A 25,000-nucleotide genomic window follows, 5' to 3' on the forward strand; every position below is an offset into this window, starting at 1 on the left:
CTGAAGCACTTGTGGTCATCCAAATTCAGATTCTAGATTGATCTTCCCAAAAGGCTGAGCATCAACATATTGTGGCTGGAAGGGAGGGCAGACAGGAAGATGCATTTCATCAATGAAATACCTTGCTCTACCTAACCGATTACAACAAATAGAGGAGTGAACAAAATATATCACTGCCACTGATTGTGATGATGGTGGACACGGTTGGGGAAGAAAAAAAAAGTATAGGGTAAGAGGGGATTAATTTTGAATGGAGTATGGATAAAGAAAATAAAATTGTGATGATTTTTAGAAGAAAATTGTGACAAATTAATGGTGCCAAATGAATTATGCTCAAGAAAGTATCAATATAATGATTACAAAAAAGGTCTGGATATGGATAATGAGCACTGAATGAACAGATAAAAAATACCAGTCAATAACATCATTAAGCTGTCCAGCAAACTGTTTAATCATAGAGGTAGAGTAGACCACCTCCCTGTTATGTTAACCCATCAGAAAATACCATTGTTCAGGGAAAACCTCATCAGTGACAAAGTCCATCCACTTCCAACCAAAATCTTGCTTTATCCTTTCAGTTAAGGTAATAAATTCCAAGTATTGCTGGGAGGTAAAATGAATTTTGGTCAATATCTGCAAGCTTGAAGGCAGCTGACAAATACATTAACTTCACATTAACTACTGTAAGAGACAGGAACGGAAACATCCAAGCTAGAAGAGTTGCAAGTCAAGTACCTACAAAAGAAAAGTAAGTATAATTCCAAACTCCAGCTGAACCATCTACAATTCAATCAGAAACATCTGTTCTGGGAATATAGTGTTACTATGGCGTTCTGGGAAAAGTGGCTGTTTTCAAATGAAGAGGATCGATTGCAGACGAGAACAACTCAAGAACTGAAAGCAGCTCTTGCCAGAAGGAGATTGCAATAATTTATCTGTTTCCATTTCTTTATTTTCCAAGGTCACATCTGACAATACCTGTGGAAGTAAGCAGAACAGTCTGACTGTTTACTGTGGGCCTGCTGGTGTGTGGGAGGTGGAAGGAATGGAACGAGTGGGGTGAGAGGAGGGGGTGGGGTGGGTTGATGGTGATAAAGACAGTGATTTTTGTGCAATTGCTCTTTTCTGCAGTCCAGCAAAGATAATGAAAGAGACTGAGATTCCTGGGCAGCAGCAAGATAACTGCCGTGGAAGCTTAGAACAAACAACTTACAGAATTAACAAATTTTAAAAGAAGGATTTTAAAAGAGAAAAAAAGATGAGCTTTATTTGTCACATGTACATAGAAACATATAATGAAATGTGCTGTGCTTTTCAGTGACTAACAAGGTCCGAAGATACCCTGGGGGCAGCTCACAAGTGTCAACATGCTTCCAGTGCCAACATGGCCTGCCCACAAGTTACTAACCCGTATGTCTTTGGGATGTGGGAGGAAAGCAGATCAGAGCATCTGGAGGAAACCCATGTAGTCATAGGGAGAGCGTGCAGACTCCTTACAGACAGTGGCATGAATCAAACCTGTCAATGGCATTGTAAAGCATTATGTTATCTGCGGCTGTACCATGCTGCCCTTGTAGGGTTACGTCTAGATGTAGCATGGAAAAGCATTATTTATGTCAAATGGTTCTACTGATATTAAACATTAACAGCTGCAACTGTTCCACAAGATTTTCAGCTTCACGGAAAAAGGTCTTTCACTCTACGCTTAGTGTCTGAAGGGCGTAGACGTTTAGCCCATTCCTCTGGGCTCTACCTGTGCTGATTTCATTTCTTCATTAAGAAATTATCCAATTCCCTTTGGAATATTAATATTAAACCACCTTCTACTAACAATGTCCATTCCAAACCACTGTGTAAAATCAAAATGTCTCATTTCCCCTTTGGATCTTTGGTCAACAATCTTAAAATCTGAAATCTTTTGTTTACTAACCCCATTGTAATTGTCAGCAGTGTCTCCTATTTGCACAGCCCAAATGCCTTGTAATTTTTGCACTTTGAAGGATGCAATTCTAATTTTTAAAGTTGGTTTGATGATCACCCATTTAATGCTTCTCCAAGTCGGCAGAGAGCACCAGAACATTACAGGATGATGAACAATTCTAATGACGTTAATCATCATCAAATATGATGTAAATTAGAAGGATAAATGGGGAGAAGACAACTATTTTTTACTCAGAGGATTGGTAGAGATCTGGGACTCATTGTCTGAAAAGATGGCAGAAGTTGAACGATTTGTACATTTAAACAGCACTTAAAAGAATACCTGAAGAGCTGTTACTTGTAAGACAATGGACCTGGCACAAAAAGGTGAGCCCTTCTTGACCAGCACAGATACAATTGGCCAAGTGGCCCCCTTTTGTGTCATAAATTTTCCTTGCTTCTCTAGTCCAACGATGCTGCCATATCGTAACAAATGTGCAGGAAGAACACACAGTGTGTCTGTTTGCACATCCTAAGATGCTGTAACAGAAGGAGAATTGTACATTCTCTTTATCAGTGTAGTTTTATGTAGAATGCAGTCCTTGGAATTCCAGTTAAAAGAACCAAAGAGATACCAATTGGAGCTTCCATAAATAATGTGCAAAGAATGCAAATAAGTGTAACAATTATAGCTTAGCTGCTTGGCTGTTTCTACTTTGTTGGTTTATGTCCATGGAACAGATGGTTTCAGCCAGACTCCCAGAAAGCCATTCAGTTCAGAAAGCAGTCACCCTACAGAGAGGCTTACTGGATTCTAGAAACAGCCAGCTGGCATCTTTTCACTTTCTTTTTATAAAATATCCCCCTTTATGTATGAATTTACAAGCATTTTCAACAGACAAACACTAGCGCAATGTCTAAAGTGTTTTCACAGTTCAAGATTTGACATGATTTTTAAATGTAGATTTTTACCAAGTTTTTTCTCATATGTTGTATACTTTATGGTAAGAGGTGTTATTTTCCCTTCCTGAAATTCAAGATCTTTTTTATAAGATCTCCTAATTGTACACTTTCAGGACTGCCAAATAGATTTAAGGCTCCAACAACCCGTGTTTACATTAGACCCCCCCCCCCACAACACAGAATTGTGACCATGTGGTTCGCAGGAAAAGAGTTGCCAAGTCTCTGAAGTCCTGTTTTAACCTTCAAGTTCTGATTCCAATACTGCTAAAAGTTAAAGTGAATTTGGATCAATATCTACAGTTTGTAGCAACAGAAGGGCATTCAAGAGATGGAATGCAGGTAGGAAGGTGCATGGAATGGTTCCCAAAGTGAGTTCCAGGGCATAAGAAAGCTGAGTTACCTTTAGCGATAAGACCATTAACAATGCTGTACTTTCCTGATGTCTACTTTAAGAAAGCCAATTAATTATCTGCGATACAATTGGGTTGTCACTGACCTAAGTACTATTATAACATTATATACATCTCCTCTATAATATTGGAGAATGTAAAATAAGACTATTTTGTAAATTATAGGCTATCATAGAGCTATGTAAGAATAACTAGGACAGGTTTGAGATCGGCAGTCTTGCACTATAATAATGACAGCAAAGTGGAAAATAGGAGGCCTCAGTAGATCTATTGAGATTTTGACAATAGCAGGTCAAGTTAATGAAAATTGCCTCAGAAGAGCATAAGTGAAGTGTCACGCTGCGCTCTGACTAACCACTGATCTCAGATGTGGAGGAACGACACACTCCCATGTAGAGACAGAAACACGAGTTTATTCATAGGAATTACAACAGAACATTGGTGGCTTGACCATGTGACACTGCCAGAAGAATCATTCTTGAAACACAAAGGACCGTAAGCGCTCACTGGGAATCTGCTTTAAATAATCAGAGTACGCAGAAAACCCATGCCAGTCAAAATCAACTTGACAAGATTAGACAGAAAGCAGAAGGGCTTAATGAGTCTAGATAAGACAACAATTAATGAATACACATGCACAGGCTTGCAGAGCTCATGACATGATGCTATAACCCGTGAATCTGGCACTCTGGAGATCATAGAGCTCCCCCTCAGCCTGGGAGCAGGTAGGACTGTACTTGTCCACATAGGGAAGCACGAAATGCACCAGGAATTTAATGAGACATGTTTTCTTGTCAAAATAGTGGCGAGCACTTGGTAGTATTTATACTCAAATCCTGCAGCGATTTCAGAGGAGGACAAGTTAGCGGCTTATTGTGAAATCCAAAATTTACTGAGTCAGAAGCCATTGTTTTTGAGAAAATGGCACCTTGCTCTCTGCCTTGCCAAAGGAGCGAATCAACCGTAGTGAAGGTGCACAATCTACACACTAATGTGAGCGCATCTCATTGCTGAAAATTGCCTTGTCCGCTTCAGATAGCATATACTTTGAACAATGAAATTAGTGTTAATTACTTTCAGATAATCACTAGTACTAAAAATTAACTACTGCAGAGTCTCATTCCTTCAGATTTGAATGCTAGGGATTATAAAACATTGAAATCAAATAAAGAAAGATTCTTCCTGCTGCCTCTTTTCTCTTTTTTTAATCCAGTCTCTCTTCTTTTTTTTATTTTTCTTCCCATTGTAGATCTGACATCGAATTCACACTGTTTAATTTGTACTTCTTTTCACTGCATGCACTGTTAACACTATAGTCCCTCAAGTAGATGTTTGAATCAGATACGCAGGTGTTTTTTCCAGTCACTCAGGTGCTGAATATACGGTTCCTTCAATGAAATATTACCAGTCACACATACAATTATGTTGTAAGAATGCCATTAGTTTCAGTCCTGCGAAAATTATAATGGAAAAAATAAACACAAGAGACTCTGCAGATACTGGAAATCTTGAGCAACATGCACAAAATGCCGGAGGAACTCAGCAAGTCAGGCAGCATCTACGGAAGGGAATAAATAGTCAGCATTTTGGCTGAGAGCCTTAATCAGGAATGGAAAGGAAGGCCGAAGAGGCCTAAGAAGGTAGGGGGAGGGGAAGGAGTATAAGAACATAAGAAATAGGAGCAGGAGTAGGCCATCTGGCCCATCAAGCTGGCTCCGCCATTCAATAAGATCATGGCTGATCTGGCCATGGGCTCATCTCCTCCTACCTGCCTTTTCACCATACCCTTTAATTCCCCTACTATGCAAAAATCTATCTAACCTTGCCTTAAATATATTTAATGAGGTAGCCTCCACTGCTTCATTGGGTAGAGAACATAAGCTGACAGGTAATAGAAGAAACACGTTTGGGGAATGGTGGGTTAAGTAAAAAGCTGGGAGGTGGTAGGCAGAAGCAGTGAAGGGAAGGAGGAGAAGGAAAAGAAAGTGGACTATGGAAGAAGGGAAAGGAGGAGAGGCACCAGAGAGAGATGATGGCCAAGTGAGGCGAAGAGAAGGAGGATAGGAGGGGAACCAGAATAGGGAATGGAAAAGGGAAGAAGAGGAAGGAAGGAGAAATTGCCAGAAGTTAGAGAAATTGGTGTTCCAGATGGAATATGAGGTGTTGTTCCTCCAACCTGAGTGTGGCCTTATCATGGCAGTAGAGGGGCAATGGTAAAAAAAAATTTCAAAGTAGAAAATGTTTTAGATTATTTGTGTAAGCAGATTTAATATCCAACCCAAGTGTCAGAAGAAAATTTGGTAAGAGAGGATGATACTAATTCTGAGCAGCACTGAATCCAAGTGCTGGTAAGTTAAACGCAATTCTTCTAGGCTGTGTGGTGACCAGATAACATGCTGCGTTATTTTATCTCGTGACAAAGAGCCAATACGTGATATTATTGTACTCCTTTTCAGTTCCTTGCATACAGTGGAGGAATCACAGCATTTGAAAAGAGGGAACACAAGTTTAAATGTTAGCTGTACATCAGTATCACTAATCGGTGAAGCAGGTTTTCTTGAAGAAGAAAACTGCCCTCTTCAATGCTGCTCCATCACACACAAAATGCTGCAGGAACTCAGCAGGCCAGGCGACATCAATGGGAAAGAGTACAGTCGACGTTTCGGGCCGAGACTCTCAATCAGGACTGGGAAAAAAGATGAGGAGTCAGAGTGGTGAAGGGTCTTGGCCCAAGACGTCGACTGTACTCTTTCCCATAGGTGCTGCCTGGCCTGCTGAGTTCCTCCAGCATTTTGTGTGTGTTGCTTGCATTTCCAGCATCAGCAGATTTTCTCTTGTCTGCTCCTATCATAATATGTTAAGCTCCACACCTTCTCTCGGTGTCCTGTGTAAACCAACGCAATGCGGCCATAAACCTAATATCATCAGGAAATCTATCTCCATATATTCATGTGCCTAATTCAATATGTCACAGAATTACAGTACTGTGCAAAAGTATTAGGCACATATATATAGCTAGGGTGCCTAAGACCTTTACACAGTACTGTTGTAATTTTATGTATTGCTCTGTACTGCTGCCACAAGAAAAAAACGAATTTCATGACGTATGTGAATGATGATAAACCTGATTCTGATAGGGGTCTCTACTGTAGACTGAGAATGGGAAGGGGACAGGGAGAGGGGAATCATAGTTGGGAAAAGGGGAAGGGAGAGGAGAGAGAGCAGAAAGCACCGGAGTGACATTCGGTAATGATGAATAAAGCACTTGTTTGGAATCAAATGACTTTACCTAGTGTCTCGGACTGGGTGTTTTTGCACCTGTGCCAACTCCTGCCCATAGCACTTCTTCTCTGCCATTTAGCCACACCCCTCCCCTCCCACGTTGCTCTACCCTCACCATTCCCAACATCCTTTGCTCCTGCCAGATTTAGCTCTCCACTGACAGATACAGCATTATGCAGAAGGGTTAGGTACCCTAGCTATATGTGCCCAAAAGTTTTGCACAGTCCAGTCATTTGGGTTGAAAATCTGGACCAGGCAAGTCCAGAAGGAGCAGGAAATAGAATCACAAACAAAATTACAAATCTTTATCACTGGTGGTGTTCACCGAACAAAGTATCAAAAGCTGTTCTAATAAACTTGACACTTTTCATTGCCAGTTCCAACCTATCAATACTTAAAATGAAAAGCAAGCACTCTTTGTCACTCTGTTTCACGCCGGTCAGCGATCTGGGAGCACGTACTGCATCAGAAAAGGAAGCAACGTCAAAGTAATTGATTCATCTGAGGGTGGCAAGTGAATCAATGGCACCAGGTTGCTGACTGATACGAAGGGTCTCGGCCCAAAACGTTGACTGCTCGTTTCCACAGACACTGCCCGACCTGCTGAGTTCCTCCAGCTTGTTATACGCGTTGCTTTGACCCCAGCATCTGCGGTGTACTTTGTGTTTGCTGACTGATACTGTTTGGCTGCCATACTGTTCATGCTGAGTACATAATTGTTGTTATGAGGCTTGGTTTGGGGAAATTAAAAACTTCAAAGTTTGGTGTCCAGTTTCATGGTGAAATTTGTGAACTTTGCAGCAGCAGTACAATGCAATAGATGATAATATAGAAATTAGTAAATAAGTAAATCAATTTCAGTAGGTATATATATGTATATTAAATAGTTAGATTTAAAAGAGTGCAAAACAGAAAAAATATCCATTTAGGAATTGTTTTGCAGAAGCTGCTTCTTCAGTGTGTGCCTTCAGGCTTCTGTACCTCCTTCTTGACAGTAACAGTGAGAAGAGGGCAAGCCCTGGGTGATGGGGTCCTTAATAATGGAAGCCCCCTTTCTGAGGCACTGCTCCTTGAAGATGACTTGGATACTACAGAGGTTAGTACCCAAGATAGAGCTGAGTAATTTTACAACTTTCTGTAGCTTCTTTCAGTTCTGTGCGATAGCACACCACCACCCCCGCTCCCAATACCAGACAGTGACGCAGCCTGTTAGAATGCTCTCCACTATACATCGATAGAGGTTTTTTGGGTGCTTTAGGTAACAAACCAGATCTCCTGACCATGAAATATAGCCATTATCTTGTCTTCTTTATAGCTATATCAATATTTTGGTACCAGGTCAGATCCTCAGAGATATTGACATGTAGAATTTTGAAATTGTTTACTCTCTCCTCTTTTGATCCCTCTATGTGGATTGGTTCATGCACCCTCATCTTAACCTTCTTGAAGTCCACAATAATTTCATCTTACTGGCATTGAGCGCAAGGTTGTTCCTGAGACAACAAGCTGATTTATCTCACTCCTGTGAGCCCTTGCAATTCCATTTGAGATTTTACCAACAATGGTTGTATCACCAGCAATTTTATAAATGGCATTTGAGCTATGCCAAGTCACAGAGCCATGGGTGTAGTGTTCAGGCTTCCTCTTGATCTGACTACAGTAGAGACCTCTTAACATGAGCAAGCCAACAAGACCAGAGGTGGCCATTGCAACAACTTCCATTAACAAAGGCTCTGTCAAATGATATCTTGGACAATCTTATGAACTATAAAAGGTAAATTTTGGCTTTGTCTAACAGGGTAATCACCAGATTGTGCTGCATCACTCCTGATTGTTTTCTTTCCCTTGAGGTTAACAATGACAAAAAATGGAGAGCTGGCAATGAGTCTGCCAATTTAATATCACTCAGTTTACATTGTCCAATACTAGGATGGAGATTGGAGACTTTCACCTGTCAGGGTATGAAGAAGAAAGCTACTTCAGAAACATTAATAGATTGAAATTTACTGGGAAATGCTAGTGGTTCTATACTGAACCATGAGCACTTACCATCCAATATCTATTAGGGAGTCTGTGACTCCTGAGCAAATATGGAAGTCAGAAATTTTCTCAATCCTATGCCAATGATTCCCCTGCTTTCCAATACTGAGCTTGGTGAATGAATTTGCTGAATTCCACAACAGTTACACTAGGAAATCGTACCAATGAGTATGCACCAAGCGTGATTTGGGAATGGAAGAGTGAGTATACTCACTGCTATGAAGGAGAAAAATAATTCTAAGCCACATTATAAAACAATATTGTTCATTTTAACGGTTTAAGTGATTTGACTTTTCTTTACTGATCAGAGCACATAAACACCCTAGAGGAGCTAGAGAGCAGCATTTTGTCTGGGGAGCTGCTGGGTTTTCTCAAGTGTAGGAATAATGCAAGAAAATAGGTTCAAACTGTTTGTAAGTAGTAAGAAAGGATGGTCCTTGTACATTGAGCTATAGGAAAGGGTTTTTGATCATATTCAGAAAGAAATTCCTCGGTGTCAATTTTGTTAGCCCATCTCAGTTTGATCAAATCATGGCGATTCTTCACCACACAGTGACTAAAAGCTTGCCAAAAATGCTCATGCACTGTACGTATAAAGCATTCATTATAAACTGTAATTGTCTTTTTTTTTAGTAGACTGGAGTTAGTTAGACTTGAAGTTTAAAGTTCCTTTCAACAGAGAAAAACTTGCATTGATAATATCTTGCACACAGATGATACATTTCCCTTAATAAATAGCCAGCCGAGTTATAAGTAATAATAATAAAAATAGCGATAAGTAGCTCACCCGTGAGCTAATGAGCAATTCAATAGCCAGAAGTTGAGTGAGAAGTCTAATTTTTAACATGTTGTTGTTGATTTATGGGTATTAGAGACAGAATCGACAAAAGAAAAAAAACAGCTGCTGGATTTATTTAATTAGTCAATTGAAAAACGGTTTGAATCAGGTGAGCACCTACGTAACATATTCATATCAGACTCAGGTGATGCAACACGGGGGCCCAAAGATGTTTTACAGTTAGTGTTGCTGGCATTTTTTTCTTGACTTGCTGCTAAACATTGGGTAGTGCAGCTTGAAACACAGCTGTTTGTATATTATGCAAGGTTTTGGGTGAATTATATTGGGAGTTCATCTGAAAAATTATATTTTTCTATCCATACATTTGTACCAGTTTAACTAAACAGACTCCTCTTAATATTTCCATTGCAGTCTGCTATTCTCTTGCTGGCTTTCTCAACTTTATTTCACCTGTTCCCTTTAATAGGCTGCTAGAGGTTGATATGAGTTTGTTCCCGGCCAGATTTCCTTCCTTCCCAAATGATGAACTGTCCAGGAGTTGTACAAGTAGCTCTGGCATCTTGCCTGGCCCACGTTAATGGGGGTCAGCAATGAGAATTGATTGAGGTATTGCAACTATTGCCCCATGCTTCTTGATATAACTCAGTTACCTTCTATATAAGAGGGTCCATTGCTTTTAGCCTTTAATGTGATTTATTATTCATACTTTCAATGCTGGTGCAAGTGGGAAATAAGAACTCGAGCTTTTCATTATTGTAGGGAAACTATACAGATGATAAACCAACTTGTATAACTGGGGGATGATACCTCACTGAAAAGATGATCAGCACTTATCATATGATCCAGTAGCAATTTTCTTGTTAGTGATCAGAGACTAGACAGTAAATAAGAAATTTTATCAATGAGTGATCACAAGGTCATTTGGGTATCAGGTCTATGGAGGAGACAAATAATGCCTTTAATTGTCAAGTATTTAAAATAATTAAGTCTTGGTACAACAACGAGCAAAGACCTTTGATTTTCAAAAGGATAAAGCCCCACGCAACACCACAAACAGTACAGTACTCCACCACTTTGCTTTGTAGTCCCCTCTGAACATTAGGTGTTTGAGATCCTCTGGAGGAATTGAACCTTTGGCTGCTGACTCAGAACTGAGGATATGACACCCTGAGTCATGGCCAACATCATTAGGTTGTAACTTTTTAAGAAGTACTTTGATATATAAATACCTAAATTCTGGTGTGATCTGGAATTACAGCTAGCCTGTCATTAATCACCAGAATACACCCGCTGTGTACTGTTGCAATTTCCTTATGTGGTCTGTTGTTACACATATTGATTAAAATGAGTGATAATGAACCAGAGCCTGTTTCGTTTTGAAAACAAAGAAAATAAAAATTAATGGTATTGTAAAACCAGGATGCCTGTATCTTATCATTTGTGGCATTCTATAGTAGTTCAGTGCTTCCCCCAAAAGATTAGCCCCAAGGAGGTGTAATGAACGATTTAAATAACCAGTACACATGTAGGATCTGAAGTTTTAGGTTTTTTCTTAACGATTACTGAAAAGCACTCCTGAAAACCTACTTAAAAATGTGTTTCTTGCTCTTTACAATGATAAATCCTGGTGTTATTAATACTTTTATGATGCGATAATGTCCATAAACTACAGACCAATTACATTGTGAACATAAAGTAGATTTGTCTCAGACCTGATTTGGTAATTCTGTAGTTTAAAAAAAAACTGGTTAGTAACAATGCAGTAACAATGGATGACTTTGGACACACAGATGTTATTTAGTGGCTATTATTAATTTAGTTGCAATTTATCAAATTGAAGCAGTTGCCAAGTTGTTTTGGCAACCTAATTTTACCAAAAGTAATGGCAAAATAAAGACCTCCACCCAAACTGACTGAAAAAATTCAAGCCTTACCTACTTATACTGTACAAACACTTTTAGTACATTACTTAAACACATACTATTTTGAAAAGGATCCACAGCTAATTTTTCCAGAAAGTCTGATCATTCATGACAGCTATTTTAATGTGGCAATCTTTCTGCAGCCAACTAGGGAGATCTCCTTTTGTAGTTAGACCTGAGTCATAGGCAGTGAATCGAACGAAAGATCACAACTTCCAAGGTTTACTAAATATAATGTTGACCACACACAGAATGTCTTGTTCACGCACTACAATTCTGCACAAAAAGTAGAAAATATCAAAATGCCAGTTTTTCAAATGTATTTTTCTTCAGTCATGAATAATATAAAGTAGACAGAACTGAGAATTTTTCAGGACTACACAATTGAAGTTCTCATGGTAAGTTATCCTCAAAATATAAAATTAGACATTTCAGAATGTTTTGTTTTTCAAATGAACATCCTAATTAGAAAACATTTTCCTTATAAACATAAAATCTAGGTCCATTATTTTTAAAAGTAATGGAAGTCTGAATATTAGTGGTGAACTTACACCTAATTTTGTTTATGCACTTTGAAGCGATGACTTTTAATAGCTAACTTAAGCAAATTCTATTTTTAATATGAATGATAGCGGACAATATGTAAAATATAGAATGTATATATTTTCTCACTTAATATCCATAGTAAAAAGTAGATGTGGCAACAAACAAACAAATATAAATTTATCGCTATACAACTGTAAATTAATTTCATGTTTCAGCTATTCCATACACACTATACATGATATAAATCTCAGAGTGGGAAACTAGTGTTGCAGGGTTGAGGGAGATGTGATTTATTGAAAGTGTGCAGTTTATATTTTGATTCATTTGGATTTTTGTTCCATTCATTTAGAAGGGTGCTCAGTCTTCGCCTTCAGATTTCCCATGCAGCATCATGCCCAAGGTGATCATTTCTACCCAAATGGCACAGATGGAAATCTACTACAATGGCTTTCTTGGAAATAGAATTTTGCCTGATCAAAATGCGGATGTTTCACTGTTACTATATCATAGCTGCTCAGATCTCTATTTCTCTCAGATGCACTGACATACAATCAACAGTACAAAATTATTGCCATACCTTAAGTTCTCTGAAGAATATACTGCTTCGGGCCCATTCAACAATAGAGAACAGGGTTTGATCTGCCATCTTACACATGAGCCCAAACGTGTTGAGCTTTTCATGTTTTCCCCTGCTTGCCTGTTCTTGCTGCAGGTAGGCCAGGATCTTCGCCTGCACTTGTGGTTCATCTGGTTCACACTTCAAGAGTTCCACTATAAGATGTGGGATACTAGATGGAGAGCTGTTTGGATAGGTGTCCATATAAGAGTAGCCCATTAGAGACTCTGGCGAGCTAGTATAAGGGTCAGGATATTCTGACTTGATAGTACGACTCGGATAAGGACTATAGGTCTGATAGCCTTGCAGACTGCCATGAGTTGGCATCGCCATACTAATTGGAGATGTGACGAATGGGCTTCGGTCATAGTCTGCTGGAGGCAAGGCAGGGTGGTTTAGAGGTAGGCCTTTAGAAGCTGAATGGATGTTCTGGATAGCAGAAGATATTGTCAGGTCTGTCGGCATTGTTTGCATCACTTGAGTCATGGCTTCTAGCTTAAGTCCATTTGCTCTAATCAGAGCTTTCTTCTGCTGTTTCAGAGCCCTGTCCCTCTTGTACATTGGCCCGAACTTGTTTCGACCTCCACGCATGCGATCAGCTCTTACAGCTGTGGAATACATAGTTTATTAAGAAAAAAATCAATCTATTGGGTGACCGAAAAAGCAATACAAGATCTGTGTTTGAATTGTTTCTCAGACAGCATTACTCTAAAATAATAAAGAAGTACGGAAGTAAATATTGTACACTTTAAAACCAATGCAAGAACATCAGTTACAGGCCACAGTTCGTGTATTCCAATTTACAGAATGCAAATTTAATACTCTCTGGCTGGAGTGGTACTTTACCATTAACAGGCTGATCATTTTTGATCAAAATATTAATTTTTATACCATAGAAAATCTGTGCTTTAGACTACGCTTCAGCACAGTTTGCAGTTTTTTATATGGAAGAATAGATTTCAACTCAACAGATCAGACACAGTCGTGACTGCATAGGTGTGCCTATAAGTATGAAATGTACTGATCAACATGGAGGCAAAATAGTAGTATGGGACAGTGGCACGAAGGAACACTAATGTATGCAGTAACTGTGTATAAAATATATTAATCAGTCTCTTATGCTTCAATGTTGATGGAGGCTTCTTCCTTAGAAATCCATTTACAGAGTTTATCTGCATTTAAATGATCTTACATTTCCTGTGTGCGGGTAAAAGAAATACTTTAAAATAAAAAAAAGGTTGCTTTTTGCAGAGGTTGCATTAGGGGTTCCTTTCAAACTTTTAATTTATCTTTTACAAATGCATTACTTTTTTTCTATTTCCTTGTGCCTATTTTTTTTGTTATTTCTGTTTCAGCTCCTTACAATATGGCATTTGTATTTCTGCCTGTTTCCTCCTCCTTTCCTTTAAATAGTGATATGCAGTAGCAATGCACCATTGTAATATTTTCCATGCGAAAAAAAATAAGCTCAATGCGAGTCCTGGTTCAATTTAGTATATTCTAATATCCCTGGAATTAAAAATAATTAAAACAAATCCAATTCAAAGAATGCCTTGGGAGTAATTTTAATCATCTCTGTCACAGGAGTATCTGTCGGCAATGAGCAGGTCTCACTGCCTTTGCGATGTTCTCACTGAGGCTGTTGGTGACCAGGGCAAAACCGGAACATTTGACAGCTACGCGACCTATTGAGACCACTGAGATGTACACCTGAGATTGCAAACAGGTTTTTGGTTCATCTTAGGAATTAGTACCACATTAAATATTTATTCTAGGCTTTGCATATCCATTTCAAGAACTTTTGATGGTTGGGAGAACTGAATCTACAGGGGTAGAATGCAGATCGGTAACTAATTGTGAGTTCCTCTGGGAAAACATTCCTGGCTTCATGAAATCTAGTCAAGTGTTTCCATTTGTGTCCCAGTAATAGTTCACTCATTCATTATTAACCACCAATACATATAGTACATTTACAAAAAAAAAATCAACTCTGCATCATATTTGCTCAGGATGTTTCAGTGGTCAAATCTAAATGTGAAATGTTTCTGCAACTATTAAAAAGGGAAGTTATTTATTCTCAGACTGACCTCAGGATTGATTAATTCTACATTTGCTAGGTACCATATAAAGAATTTTTTTGAGATATCAATTTTTTCAGAAATTTAAATAAAAACATATTGCAATTGGGGTAGTATGCATTTTTGATATGAATGTGCTCATTTGGAGCTAATTCAAGGGTCATCTTGAAATCTTGACCATATATTAATGTAACAGGGCAGATCACCCAAGAAATTTAAGCCTTACATAATACAAGTAATAAAAGATTAAAGAGCAGAAATTTCTCAAAATATTCCTTCAAATTGTTTGTTTTTGTTGGAATCAATTAACTACACATTGACAGAATTATTCTGAATATCTTTGATTGATTTGTACATGAGATTAAATAATCAACCAACATGGAAAATGCTTTACACTGGAGGCAGAAAATTACTGTTAACTTTATAGTAGGTTGAAGCACAAGTGAGAGCTCACATTGATTAGCAAGCATTTATAAGTGATTTCAGATATTATTATTATTCCTATTCTATGTATTATTCCTAATTCCTTATGTCTGTAAGGGTCATACGAAGTGAGGTTGTGTGTTGACATATTGATACCAAATGCTACATATAAATAGGGAATGAACTGAAGAATGTAGGTTAATGTGCATTGGTATAGAATGATGTAAATTAAGTGTAGAGGAATGTGAAATGAGAATCAAGAAAAACATAATGCAGAGATGTAGCCCAGAAAGATGAGGAAATTTGGTAAAATTAAAGTAATTTATAAAGGTAAATAAAAAATATATACCCTGCCTTGAAAATTGTTCACATTTCCTTGTAATGATACTTAAATATAACTGTAAAAACATTTTATTTTTTACATTTGAGCAAAACAAGACTTCGGGGGCAACAAAACTGTATTTTCCAGTAGAGCTAGTGGCCAGCAAAATGTACATAAAGACTTGAAAAATCCTGACTGCTACTACATAATGTACAATGGAATGGAACTTTATTAGATAGTATTGACGTTTCCTGATGACGCCACTAGTGTTGGCTGAATCAGAGGTGGTGACAAGTCGGCATATAGGAGGGAAAATCTGGCTGAAGGGTACCACCCTTCAGGGCTGATTATTGATTTTAGAAGGAGGAAGCTGGAGATCCATGAACCAGTGCTCATCGGAGGATCAGACGTGGAGAGGATCAGCAACTTTAAATTCCTTGGTGTAATCATTTCAGAGGATCTGACCTGGGCCCAGCATGTATGTGCAATTACAAAGAAGGCACAGCAGTGCCTCTGCTTCCTTAGAAGTTTACAAAGAATTGGTGTGACATCTAAAACTTTTGACAAACTTCCATAGGTACATGGTGAAAATTACATTGACAGGTTCATCATGGTCTGGTCTGGAAATATCAATGCTCTTTAATGGAAAATCCTACAAAAAGTTGTAGATATGGCCCAGTCCATCACAGGTAAAGCCCTCCCCACCACTGAGCACATCTACAAGGATTTTTGTCTTAGGAAAGTAGCATTCATTATTGGGGACCCCCACCATCCAGGACACACTCTCTTCTCTCTGCTGCCATCAGGAAGAAGGTACAGGAGCCTCAGGACACACACCACCAGGTTCCAAAACAGTTATTACCCCTCACTATTAGGTTCTTGAACCAGAGGGATTAACTTCACTCATCTCATCACTGAACTGTTCCCACAACCTATGGACTCACCTTCAAAGAACCTTCAACTTATGTTCTCGATATTTATTTTTCTTTTATTTATTATCAATATTTCTTCTTTGTATTTGCACAGTTTGTTGTTTTTTGCACACTGATTGGTTATCTGTCCTGTGGGGTAAGGCCTTTCGTTGATTCTATTATGTTTCCTGGATCTACTGAGCATGCTCACAACAAAAAAGAATCGCAGGTTGGTATGGTGACATGTATGTTCTTTGATAATAACTTCTCTTTGAACTTTGATACTAAAATGAGGCAGAAGGAGGTGGGATAGGGTGTAGTGAGATCTGGTATAGGGAAAAATGCTAGATTGATACTGCTATTTTAAAAATATTTCACTAAATGTAGAGTCACAGGTAATGTTGATACTTATTGTTTACCCCTAATTCTCCTTGATACAAATGGATAGCGCGGTAGCACTGAAGTGGTTAGCAAAACGCTTTACAGTACAGGCTGCTGGGGTTCAATTCCCACCATTGCCTGTAAGGAGTCTGTAAGTTCTCCATGACCACACGAGTTTCCCCGGGTGATTCGGTTTCCTCCTACAGTCTAAAGATGTACCAGTTGGTAGGTTAATTGGTTATTGTAAATTGTCCCATGATTAGGTGAGGATTAAAATCAGGCGGTACAGCTCGAAGGTCCAGAAGAGCCAATTTCATGCTGTAGGTCGATGAAAAAAAAAGAATCGACCACACTGGTGAAGCTGGGCTCACTTCTCTTTCTTGGTAAAATAATGGACTTAATTCCCTGAGCAATATTCACAAAACATGACTTTTATGACAAGGCCATGGTTCCATGATTATTACTGGCAAGATTATTTTTGTTTAAAATTCCATATTTACTTGAAGTTAAATTCCTCAACTGCTGTGGAGGGATTCAAAGTCATATTCAAGGATCAATGGTCCAGAACTCTAATTGCTTACACAATAATTTAACCATTTCATTACCATGTCCTGCAGGATTGATGTGGCAAGACACTAAAAGATGGGATGGAATGACAGGGATGAAGGAAGGGATACTTTAGGATGATTTTGAAATCAGTTCTCAAAATCTATTTGATGGAGCTGACAAGAGAAGGATTTATTGTAGCTTCATTTTAGATATATTAGAACCATGGTCTGATTCCATCTGGCAATTAATATTTTTATAGAAGTAATTGCTATAATTTCTGTCTCCATTATTCAGAAATAACTGTCAAAATCAATTATCTTTAAATTTTGAGGTGTCTTTGGACACTCTTTGGGTACTAGAGAGGCTTTTAGACTCTTCAAAAAGGCCTTCAGTACTCATAGAGCTAACAGATTGAACAGCTCAGCCAGATGCCGGATGTCCCTCACCTAGTGGAGTGCCCAGAGGGATATCATTGGATAATGACAGTTGCAAGTTTTGGAAGAGAATCTGTCAGGCAGCTTCTGTGGAGAGAGAGGCAGAAATCATGTGAAGTTACTGCCTTGATAGGTGGGCACTGGCTCTCTCTCCAGAGACGCTGTCCGATCTGATCGGTATTTCCAGCATTTTATCGTTGCAGCGCGGTTCACTCTCCCAAGGCAGGTTAAAACCAGTCAGAAACTTTCTGAAGTTATCACTTTGTGAGAAACTTTGCGAGGAAAGCTCCCACGCAAAACAACATGGCAAGGACCAGACTGGTGGGGGGGGGGGCGATAAACATCAGTTAGTCCGGGCATAACTCCCCCACCCCACCTCGCTCATCTCTCAAATACAACCGTAAAGTTTTATCTTCAGCGGCTGGAGCGGTCGGAACCTTCATTTTACACCTCGACAGTAACTGAGCACTGAGCTGGAGTGGGTTTCAGGAATCAAATCTTTGAAATTGGACTTAAACCCAGAACCACCGAAAGAGTGCTACCAATTGCCGTCGCCGCCTACATGCTGTACATCTTCGCCTGTTTTCGTTCTGGTACTGCTTGAGGTTAAACGGTGCAGTCGTCGAACACTTGGAATTTGATCGCTAACACGGCCGGCTAATCTATAACAGTCAGTGAGCCGCAATTCAGAAGCGGCGCGGTTCGCAGTCAGCGGGGCTCTGAGGTTGCGATTAGCTTTATAAAGGATGCAAAAATATTGTATGGTGGGCTCAAGTATGGCTCTGAGAACTTCTGAACAACAGTTATAAAAGGAACATCTTTTACAGCAATTGCTTTCAACTAATAGCCTTTAACAACACGTTAAAATTTTACGAAGTAGATGGCAACACTTAACATGCCACCATTTCCATCACTAATTTGCGGAAACCACGAAATTTGAATCAATTATAGTTATTGTTCTTTTTTTAAAGAGAAAAAAACTAAACGGCTAATTTGACGTGAAAGAGAAAGGGTTAGCTTCTTCTGAATTGTTTTAATGTCAGTAACCCCAACCGACACTTTGGGTGAAGTACTATAGACCTCGAACTTCCCTTCTATTCGTTTCAATAAAAGGAGCCGCAGTCCGTTCTTTCCTCTATTGAATTTACATCCACAGAATCCGCTTTTTTGTGCAGGAGTTCTCTGTGTCTGTTTCAAATTTGGCACAAGTAAGCAAACACCGCGCGTTTGTAATTCTGAGAGACTCCCTTCTGCGTGCTTCAGATCTGCTTAAACAAAACTTCACTCCGGGCTGGAGTCTGTAAATGTAATCGAGCGGGTCTGCAGTAAGGGGGAGGGGGAAAGAGTTGAGTTTACACTACAATTTAAGCACCAACGCATATTAACTGTAAGTTAGAGGAAAACAAAATAAAAGGCTGCCCCGCTTTGATGTTCAATATTCCCAGGCGGCATCACTTTAAACTCCGACCGACGAGCCCCAGGTTAGTTCTGATGGGCCTTACCTTCTAACTTCATCCCGACATTGAGGCATTTCTGAAAGCGGCAATAGGGACATCTCTTCCTCTGGGTTTTGTCGATCGGACAGGTCTGGTTTTCTATACACGTGTACCTTTTGTTATTTTGAACTGTGCGTTTGAAGAAACCCTTAAAAGAAACGAGAGGGGAGAGGGGGGTAGTCACACTGCAGCGAGTTTCATCTTTCCCTTGTGGAGCACACATTAAAAGCGCGGCCGCTTCTCCCACTGTGATACCGAGGTGGGGGGCATCTCGTCACTTAAAGAGTTTTATTTAGGGGCGATTGCCTGATTGAGAAAGCAAATGGCATCTCTAGCGAGCGATACGAACGCTCTGCTGGGTAGAGCACAGCGATGGGCTGGCGTTTGTCGGGATTTAAATGCGCACAAGGTCAGCAACAGATGCACTCCAGTACTTTAATAGAACATCACAGCGGAGCTGTTCGATACTCCAGCAATATTCTGGCAACGGGCTGTAAGTTTGTCCCTGTAAATATCACGTCGCGGACTCCAAGAATCGTTTCATTCACTTCACCTCTTTAAACCTGCACAGGTTTCGCACTTTCACCGTACTGGCTGTATCTTCAGCGAAGAGTGTGAACTGCTGTTAACAAGATTATTTACTCCCACCCCAAGGTCACTTAATCGGCCGGGAGGAAGCTGCAATGAAATAGATTCAACTTTCTCGTCTGTGCAAGCTAGAGCAGCTTTGACTAAAAGTGAGTTAAACTTGATTAAATCATGGGAGGAAGAGTTAAACACACGCCGCCAAGGACTAATGCCCTACTTGGACCGCGGAAGGCGAACCCAAAACACATGGCCGGAGAAAGAGCGAGGCAACTAACCTTGCAGCTTTCGCAGGTGAGGAGCCCGTAGTGATATCCGGAGACCTTGTCACCACAGACCGGGCACAGCTCGTCCAGATCTTCATCGTAGGCATACTCCATCATCTTAAACTGGGTGGCTGCGGAAACAAAATCAAACGGCACTCCTTCAGATGCTACTTGGTGCGTCTGCGAGTTAGTGGGCGGGTGGTGTTGGGGTGGGGAAGGAGGGGGTAGTTTTAATTACACCCCACCGGGGTATAAATCAGTTCCGCTAAATTCACAGGCGATCGATCGGGAATGGTTGGCAGTGAGCGCGGGCGGAGAATGCGCGGGCGTGCGCTAGGCGGGAGTGTACACACAAGCAATTTATTCCTTGAAGGACACATCAGAGAAAGGTGTGGAGGGGGTGGGGGTGATTACACAAGAGAGGGTTCGCTGACAGACTGTGGCAACCATAAAATGCACAGCTAATGACCACCGCATTACAGGAGTTGGAATCTTTTAAATTTTATTTATAGAAAGCCGGCGCAGGAAAACAAAACGTGCAGGTAATAGTAACGCACCTTGTGAAACTGACTGCTAAAAATGTTGTATCCTTTTTTTCCTCAACACTAAGCTCGTCAATTTCGGGCCACTTTCAAGAACTGAAATTCGGGCAAGTAGGGTGGTTCTCTGCCCTCAGACTGACTTAGGTGCTTGGCGTCAGCGGATAGGTGACTGCAATAAAATGTAAATAACTTTTGAATGAAAACTTTATGGGGATGAGATAATAGCAGATATTCAGGCAGCTGCTCAATGAGATTATTTTGTGTGTCCGGAGGGGTGTTATTGTAGAATTCACTGGATACACGGGACGTGGATTTCAGGAAACGGGGACTGGGCTGGGGTAGGTGGGGTGGGGATATTTTGCGCTAACATTGCCATCCATATGGGGAACACAGACTCGGGATGGTACCGCATAATTACAGAATACACCATTTCACTTTGTCCAATTTGAAACGATGGACCACACTTCTATTGCAGAGCAAAAAACATCGATTGGGCGCAACGCATTGATACTAGCACACCTTGACGCGGTACCCCTGCTCTCGGGAATCCTTGCCGCGCACACGACTTAAGCGCCCTCAACTTCATCCCTGCTGATATGGGATCCTTACAGATACTGCACTCAGTCTTGCCAAAAGCTCCAAACGGCTAAATCCAGGTTTACTGGGAGGATTTTCTTTTAGCAACCTCGCTCCTATTGGATTACAGAAAATTTAGTGACTTGAGCTCTGTTTGGGGGCACAATTTATTTAGGCCATCCAGACTTCACCTTTCAATTAAAAGCTGTCAGAATCTCACCTTTAAGCCTCATCTTTAAGATCCTTCATTATGAGCTGCCTGAACCTTACCTTTTCAGTCCCTCTGAATAAATAAGCGACCAAAATCGAAGCAGAGTCGCACAGGCCACAAAACTACCGCAAGAATTGCCCCCCCCCCCCCCCCGAGAGTCTTTCTGGCGGGGTAAATATTTGTCCTCAGATATTTGTCATCTGAGTTTAATTGCAGGTCAGCAATTGCCATGGATTGTCTGCGATTTGGTTCAGATCGGGGCACAGGATAATTGACAAGTACAACAGGGACGGCTCGCAGGATTCCAAATGGAATTCTGTTCACGTGAAATTTAACATTTATCATCGCAAAATAGTGATGTGAAACAATTTAAATGCGGCATTTCAGTGAGTAAGTAAGTCACACGGTAAAAACATATTGGCTGGATTATGAAGCTAATTGTCTGGGATCCGCCGTACAGCATTTCTATAAAGATATATTTAAACCTTGGTTGAGTTCTGTTTTAATCACACGCCCCGTCAACCAGCGCAAATCCGCGGAATGAACGAGGGCTTGATGTTTAATATTGTCATTGATGGAAAACTGGGTGCTGGGTGAGAGGATAACATTTCCCTAAGCATGACAGCATTTGTATAATATTTTCCCTAAACATGGCTGGAAAAATGGGCGCGCGTGAAGCATCCATCCAGGATGCGAGGTGCGAAATGTTAATACAGAAGAAAATATTTCGATCATTTCTGCAATTACCGAAGCATTCGATGGTAAACGGTCTAATCCTTTCCTTCTGCCCCGGGCAGTGTTGACGGTGTAAAAGTTCACATTCTTTTAAAACTTGTTTTCTCTCTCTCTCTTGAGAAGTTAAATGTTAATATTGCGCGTTTTCTGGGAGTAACACGAAAAAAAAATTGCCGGCGGACTCCTAAATATGAAAATTCCACGGATTGTGTGTCTCATTACAGGGCAACTCTAATGTGCCTGCACTAGGCACTTAAACCATAACATCAGTGCAAGTGTTAACCAAGTCACTTTAGTCTCCCGTAACTATCTATAGTCCTCTGGGGTAGGATGTAGAAATTCAACTTGGGAACCAGAGCGAAATAGGTGGCCACCCGATTATGATCCGCCCGAGTGCTTTATTTTTCCATTCATTTATGTTTTTAAGTTCAAGGGACCGACTCGGATGAACTTTAGTGCAGTGGCGCGTCATTTTACGAGCCGATAAACTCCCCGTTGTTACAACGCTATTTCCAGGACTATGTGAGCTGATCTATTTCGGGCTCCGTTATTTATAAGCCTATTGTAATATTCTGAATTAAAGTGGTTGGAATAACATACAGGAGCACGTGCCTCCCACCCAAACAGGTGCTTTGCAAAGACTTAGCAATGGTTAAAATCGGGATGGCCATCTGGCGAGTTTAGAAATGCAGGCACCTCGCAAAGAGCAGACACCTGACGCTTCTAGATTCACGATTCAATGGAATTCAGCTCGTTTCCTTCCTGCATTCCAAGGAATTGAACTGAAACCCAGCACTCCGGGCAGACGGAAGGAAAGACCCTCACCGTTTGCCGGTCACTGTGATCAGGCCGAAGCGCACACCATACTGGAAGTCACACTTCCAAGCAGATGAATCGGAAGCATGACCAAAGGAGGAAGAGTGTAGATTTCCTGAAATTGAACGTTGACGACAGAGTTCCGTTGCTGATTCGAAGCCGGTGTTACAACAGATCAGCAGTGTTAAGAAAAGCAAACTTTAGGATAAGGAAAGTTACACACGTTGCAGTTGAACACTAATGGTTGCAAGCAGGAAACCTTTAGGTTCCCCGTCTTGTCACCACTGTTAAACGGGTGAACGGACACTCATTGAAGCTGCATAATATACTGAAACGGAGAAGCTCACAAAGCAGGCTTTGCAAGTGCCCAGCTCACCTCACCAAGCAGACAGTCCTTTCGCGAGTTGGACCATCGTTTCCTCTCATTGTGCCTACACGCAGGGAGAATTGAGGGCAAACGTGAACGGGGTTGCATCCAGCGATTCAATAAGCCAAAAGATTAAGCACGAGTAGTTCAGATCTGAGAGCAGGACAAGATAGCGCGCCTTAACTTGTCACTTCCATTGAACAATTATTACGAAAGTCGCCAAAAAGTGCAACACGCTCATCTTCACGTTAAAGCACATCGACGAAAAATTAAAATCGAATCCTGAATTTTTTTTGGTTCCAGAAACACGAGAAAAAATAGTTTACGAGGGCACGTGTCCTGGGCACAAGTCCACATGCTATTGGCTTAGGCTTTCGTAGGTTCATTTAAACGTCAAAACCACGAGTAGAAATCAATTTCTCAGCTCTGAGTGCACGGAATGATTATCTTTGCTGTTTATTTGAAATGGACCGTGTCTCTTTTTGAATAAAATGACGTTTGAACCTCTCTGCAGCCACTCAGAGTTACACGGCCTTTCGCTCAGTGAGATCGGAGTGTATTTTTTTTCTTGGCCGTCAGAACTATCCAACAACTGCCCAAGTTTCAAGTATGCCGCCGCTCAACGCTCTCAGCTGACTATGGGATTACAGCGCCGAAAACGGCGGCACCTCGATTTTACAAACGTTCGGGATCTTCACTGGAATGAGCCCGGCTCTTTCCCCCCATCAGAGATCTAGTTTATCACAAACCAGTTTAACGCAGAGAAGAAAATAATCTGCAAAACTGTTAGTAAGGGTGCCGCGGGTTCACGCACCTCGAGTGTGCATTCTCTTTCTGTCAACAACTTTGGTGCGCCTGTGTCTAATTTCACTCCAATGAAGGGTCTTACTGCTGTGCTTTTTGTCTTGCGCACCTTTCATAGGAACAGGTATTTCCCCAGCTCATTAAGTACACAGCTTTCAATAATTAAGGACCTCACTAGTAACACTTCAATTGTTGGACACATCTTGAGTGACCGGCCTTGATATTCCTCTCAAAGTGCTTTGGTTACAATATCAATTGCACGCCCCCAGACCCCACCTCCCCACCTCCGTGTCTTCAGATTTACCGGTTTGATCAATCGATCAACTTGGCCAAGCAGTTCGGTAGAAATCGCAGCTCCCTTACCGTGCATTGTTTCGGGCATCCGTTCCCCATGCGATCGTGCAATGCCAATGGATTCTGCCTCGGCTTTGGGCAGCATGACACTATTCCCCGGCTGGCTGTGGGGCGACGCTGCGTCCAGTACCCGAAGACCTGAACGGGGAAAGACACAGCGCGATAGAAACAAGAGGCTGGCTTGGCTTGACTTGCAGATGAGATCGAACGCAACTAACCGAGCGGTGTGTCAGTGTGTGTGTGTTTGCACTGGTTAACGTGTATCGCAGAGAAATCGGAAGGCATCGTATCCCTCCCCTCCCCCCCCCCCCCCCCCCCCCCAGATCAGACTGACAGAGGCCAATTCTGCCTCGCGTGTTTCTAATACATTGAGAGGTTGTATGAAGTTGGAATCTTTCGCTTCCTCCTCACCCGCGCTTTCCCGGCCTTGATTACAAGCCACTCGGAGCCCACTGACCAATAGGCTCTTCAGCCGGACCCAGCATCAGGTTCAGTGAACCAATGGAGACACAGTTACCACCAAGGGCACCGCCTCTACTCAGCACCACCGCCCCACCCCTGCACTTCCATAATATCAACAGTCCTCCAGGAACAAGGAATTAAAAAATAAAATCACAATAATATCCTTGCTACCTCTCCCTGTATCTGTGAT

The 25,000-nt window shown here is 40.9% G+C and overlaps 1 protein-coding gene across 1 annotated transcript in view; it reads right to left on the bottom strand.

Moving 5' to 3' along the window:
- The window catches only part of nr5a2 (nuclear receptor subfamily 5, group A, member 2), a 183,414-nt gene extending 158,634 nt beyond the window's left edge, over positions 1-24,780 (bottom strand). The window contains exons 1-5 of the mRNA XM_059984676.1: positions 24,760-24,780; positions 24,358-24,486; positions 19,956-20,074; positions 19,099-19,240; positions 12,460-13,106 (exon numbers count right to left, since the gene is read on the bottom strand). Coding sequence (XP_059840659.1) covers positions 12,460-13,106; positions 19,099-19,240; positions 19,956-20,074; positions 24,358-24,433 — 984 coding nt within the window. The 5' untranslated portion in view covers positions 24,434-24,486; positions 24,760-24,780. The remainder of the gene's footprint in view (positions 1-12,459; positions 13,107-19,098; positions 19,241-19,955; positions 20,075-24,357; positions 24,487-24,759) is intronic.
- Between the last annotated feature and the right edge of the window lie 220 nt (positions 24,781-25,000).

The sequence above is a fragment of the Hypanus sabinus genome, chromosome 11 (genome assembly GCF_030144855.1).
Source record: "Hypanus sabinus isolate sHypSab1 chromosome 11, sHypSab1.hap1, whole genome shotgun sequence".
Taxonomy (NCBI): domain Eukaryota; kingdom Metazoa; phylum Chordata; class Chondrichthyes; order Myliobatiformes; family Dasyatidae; genus Hypanus; species Hypanus sabinus.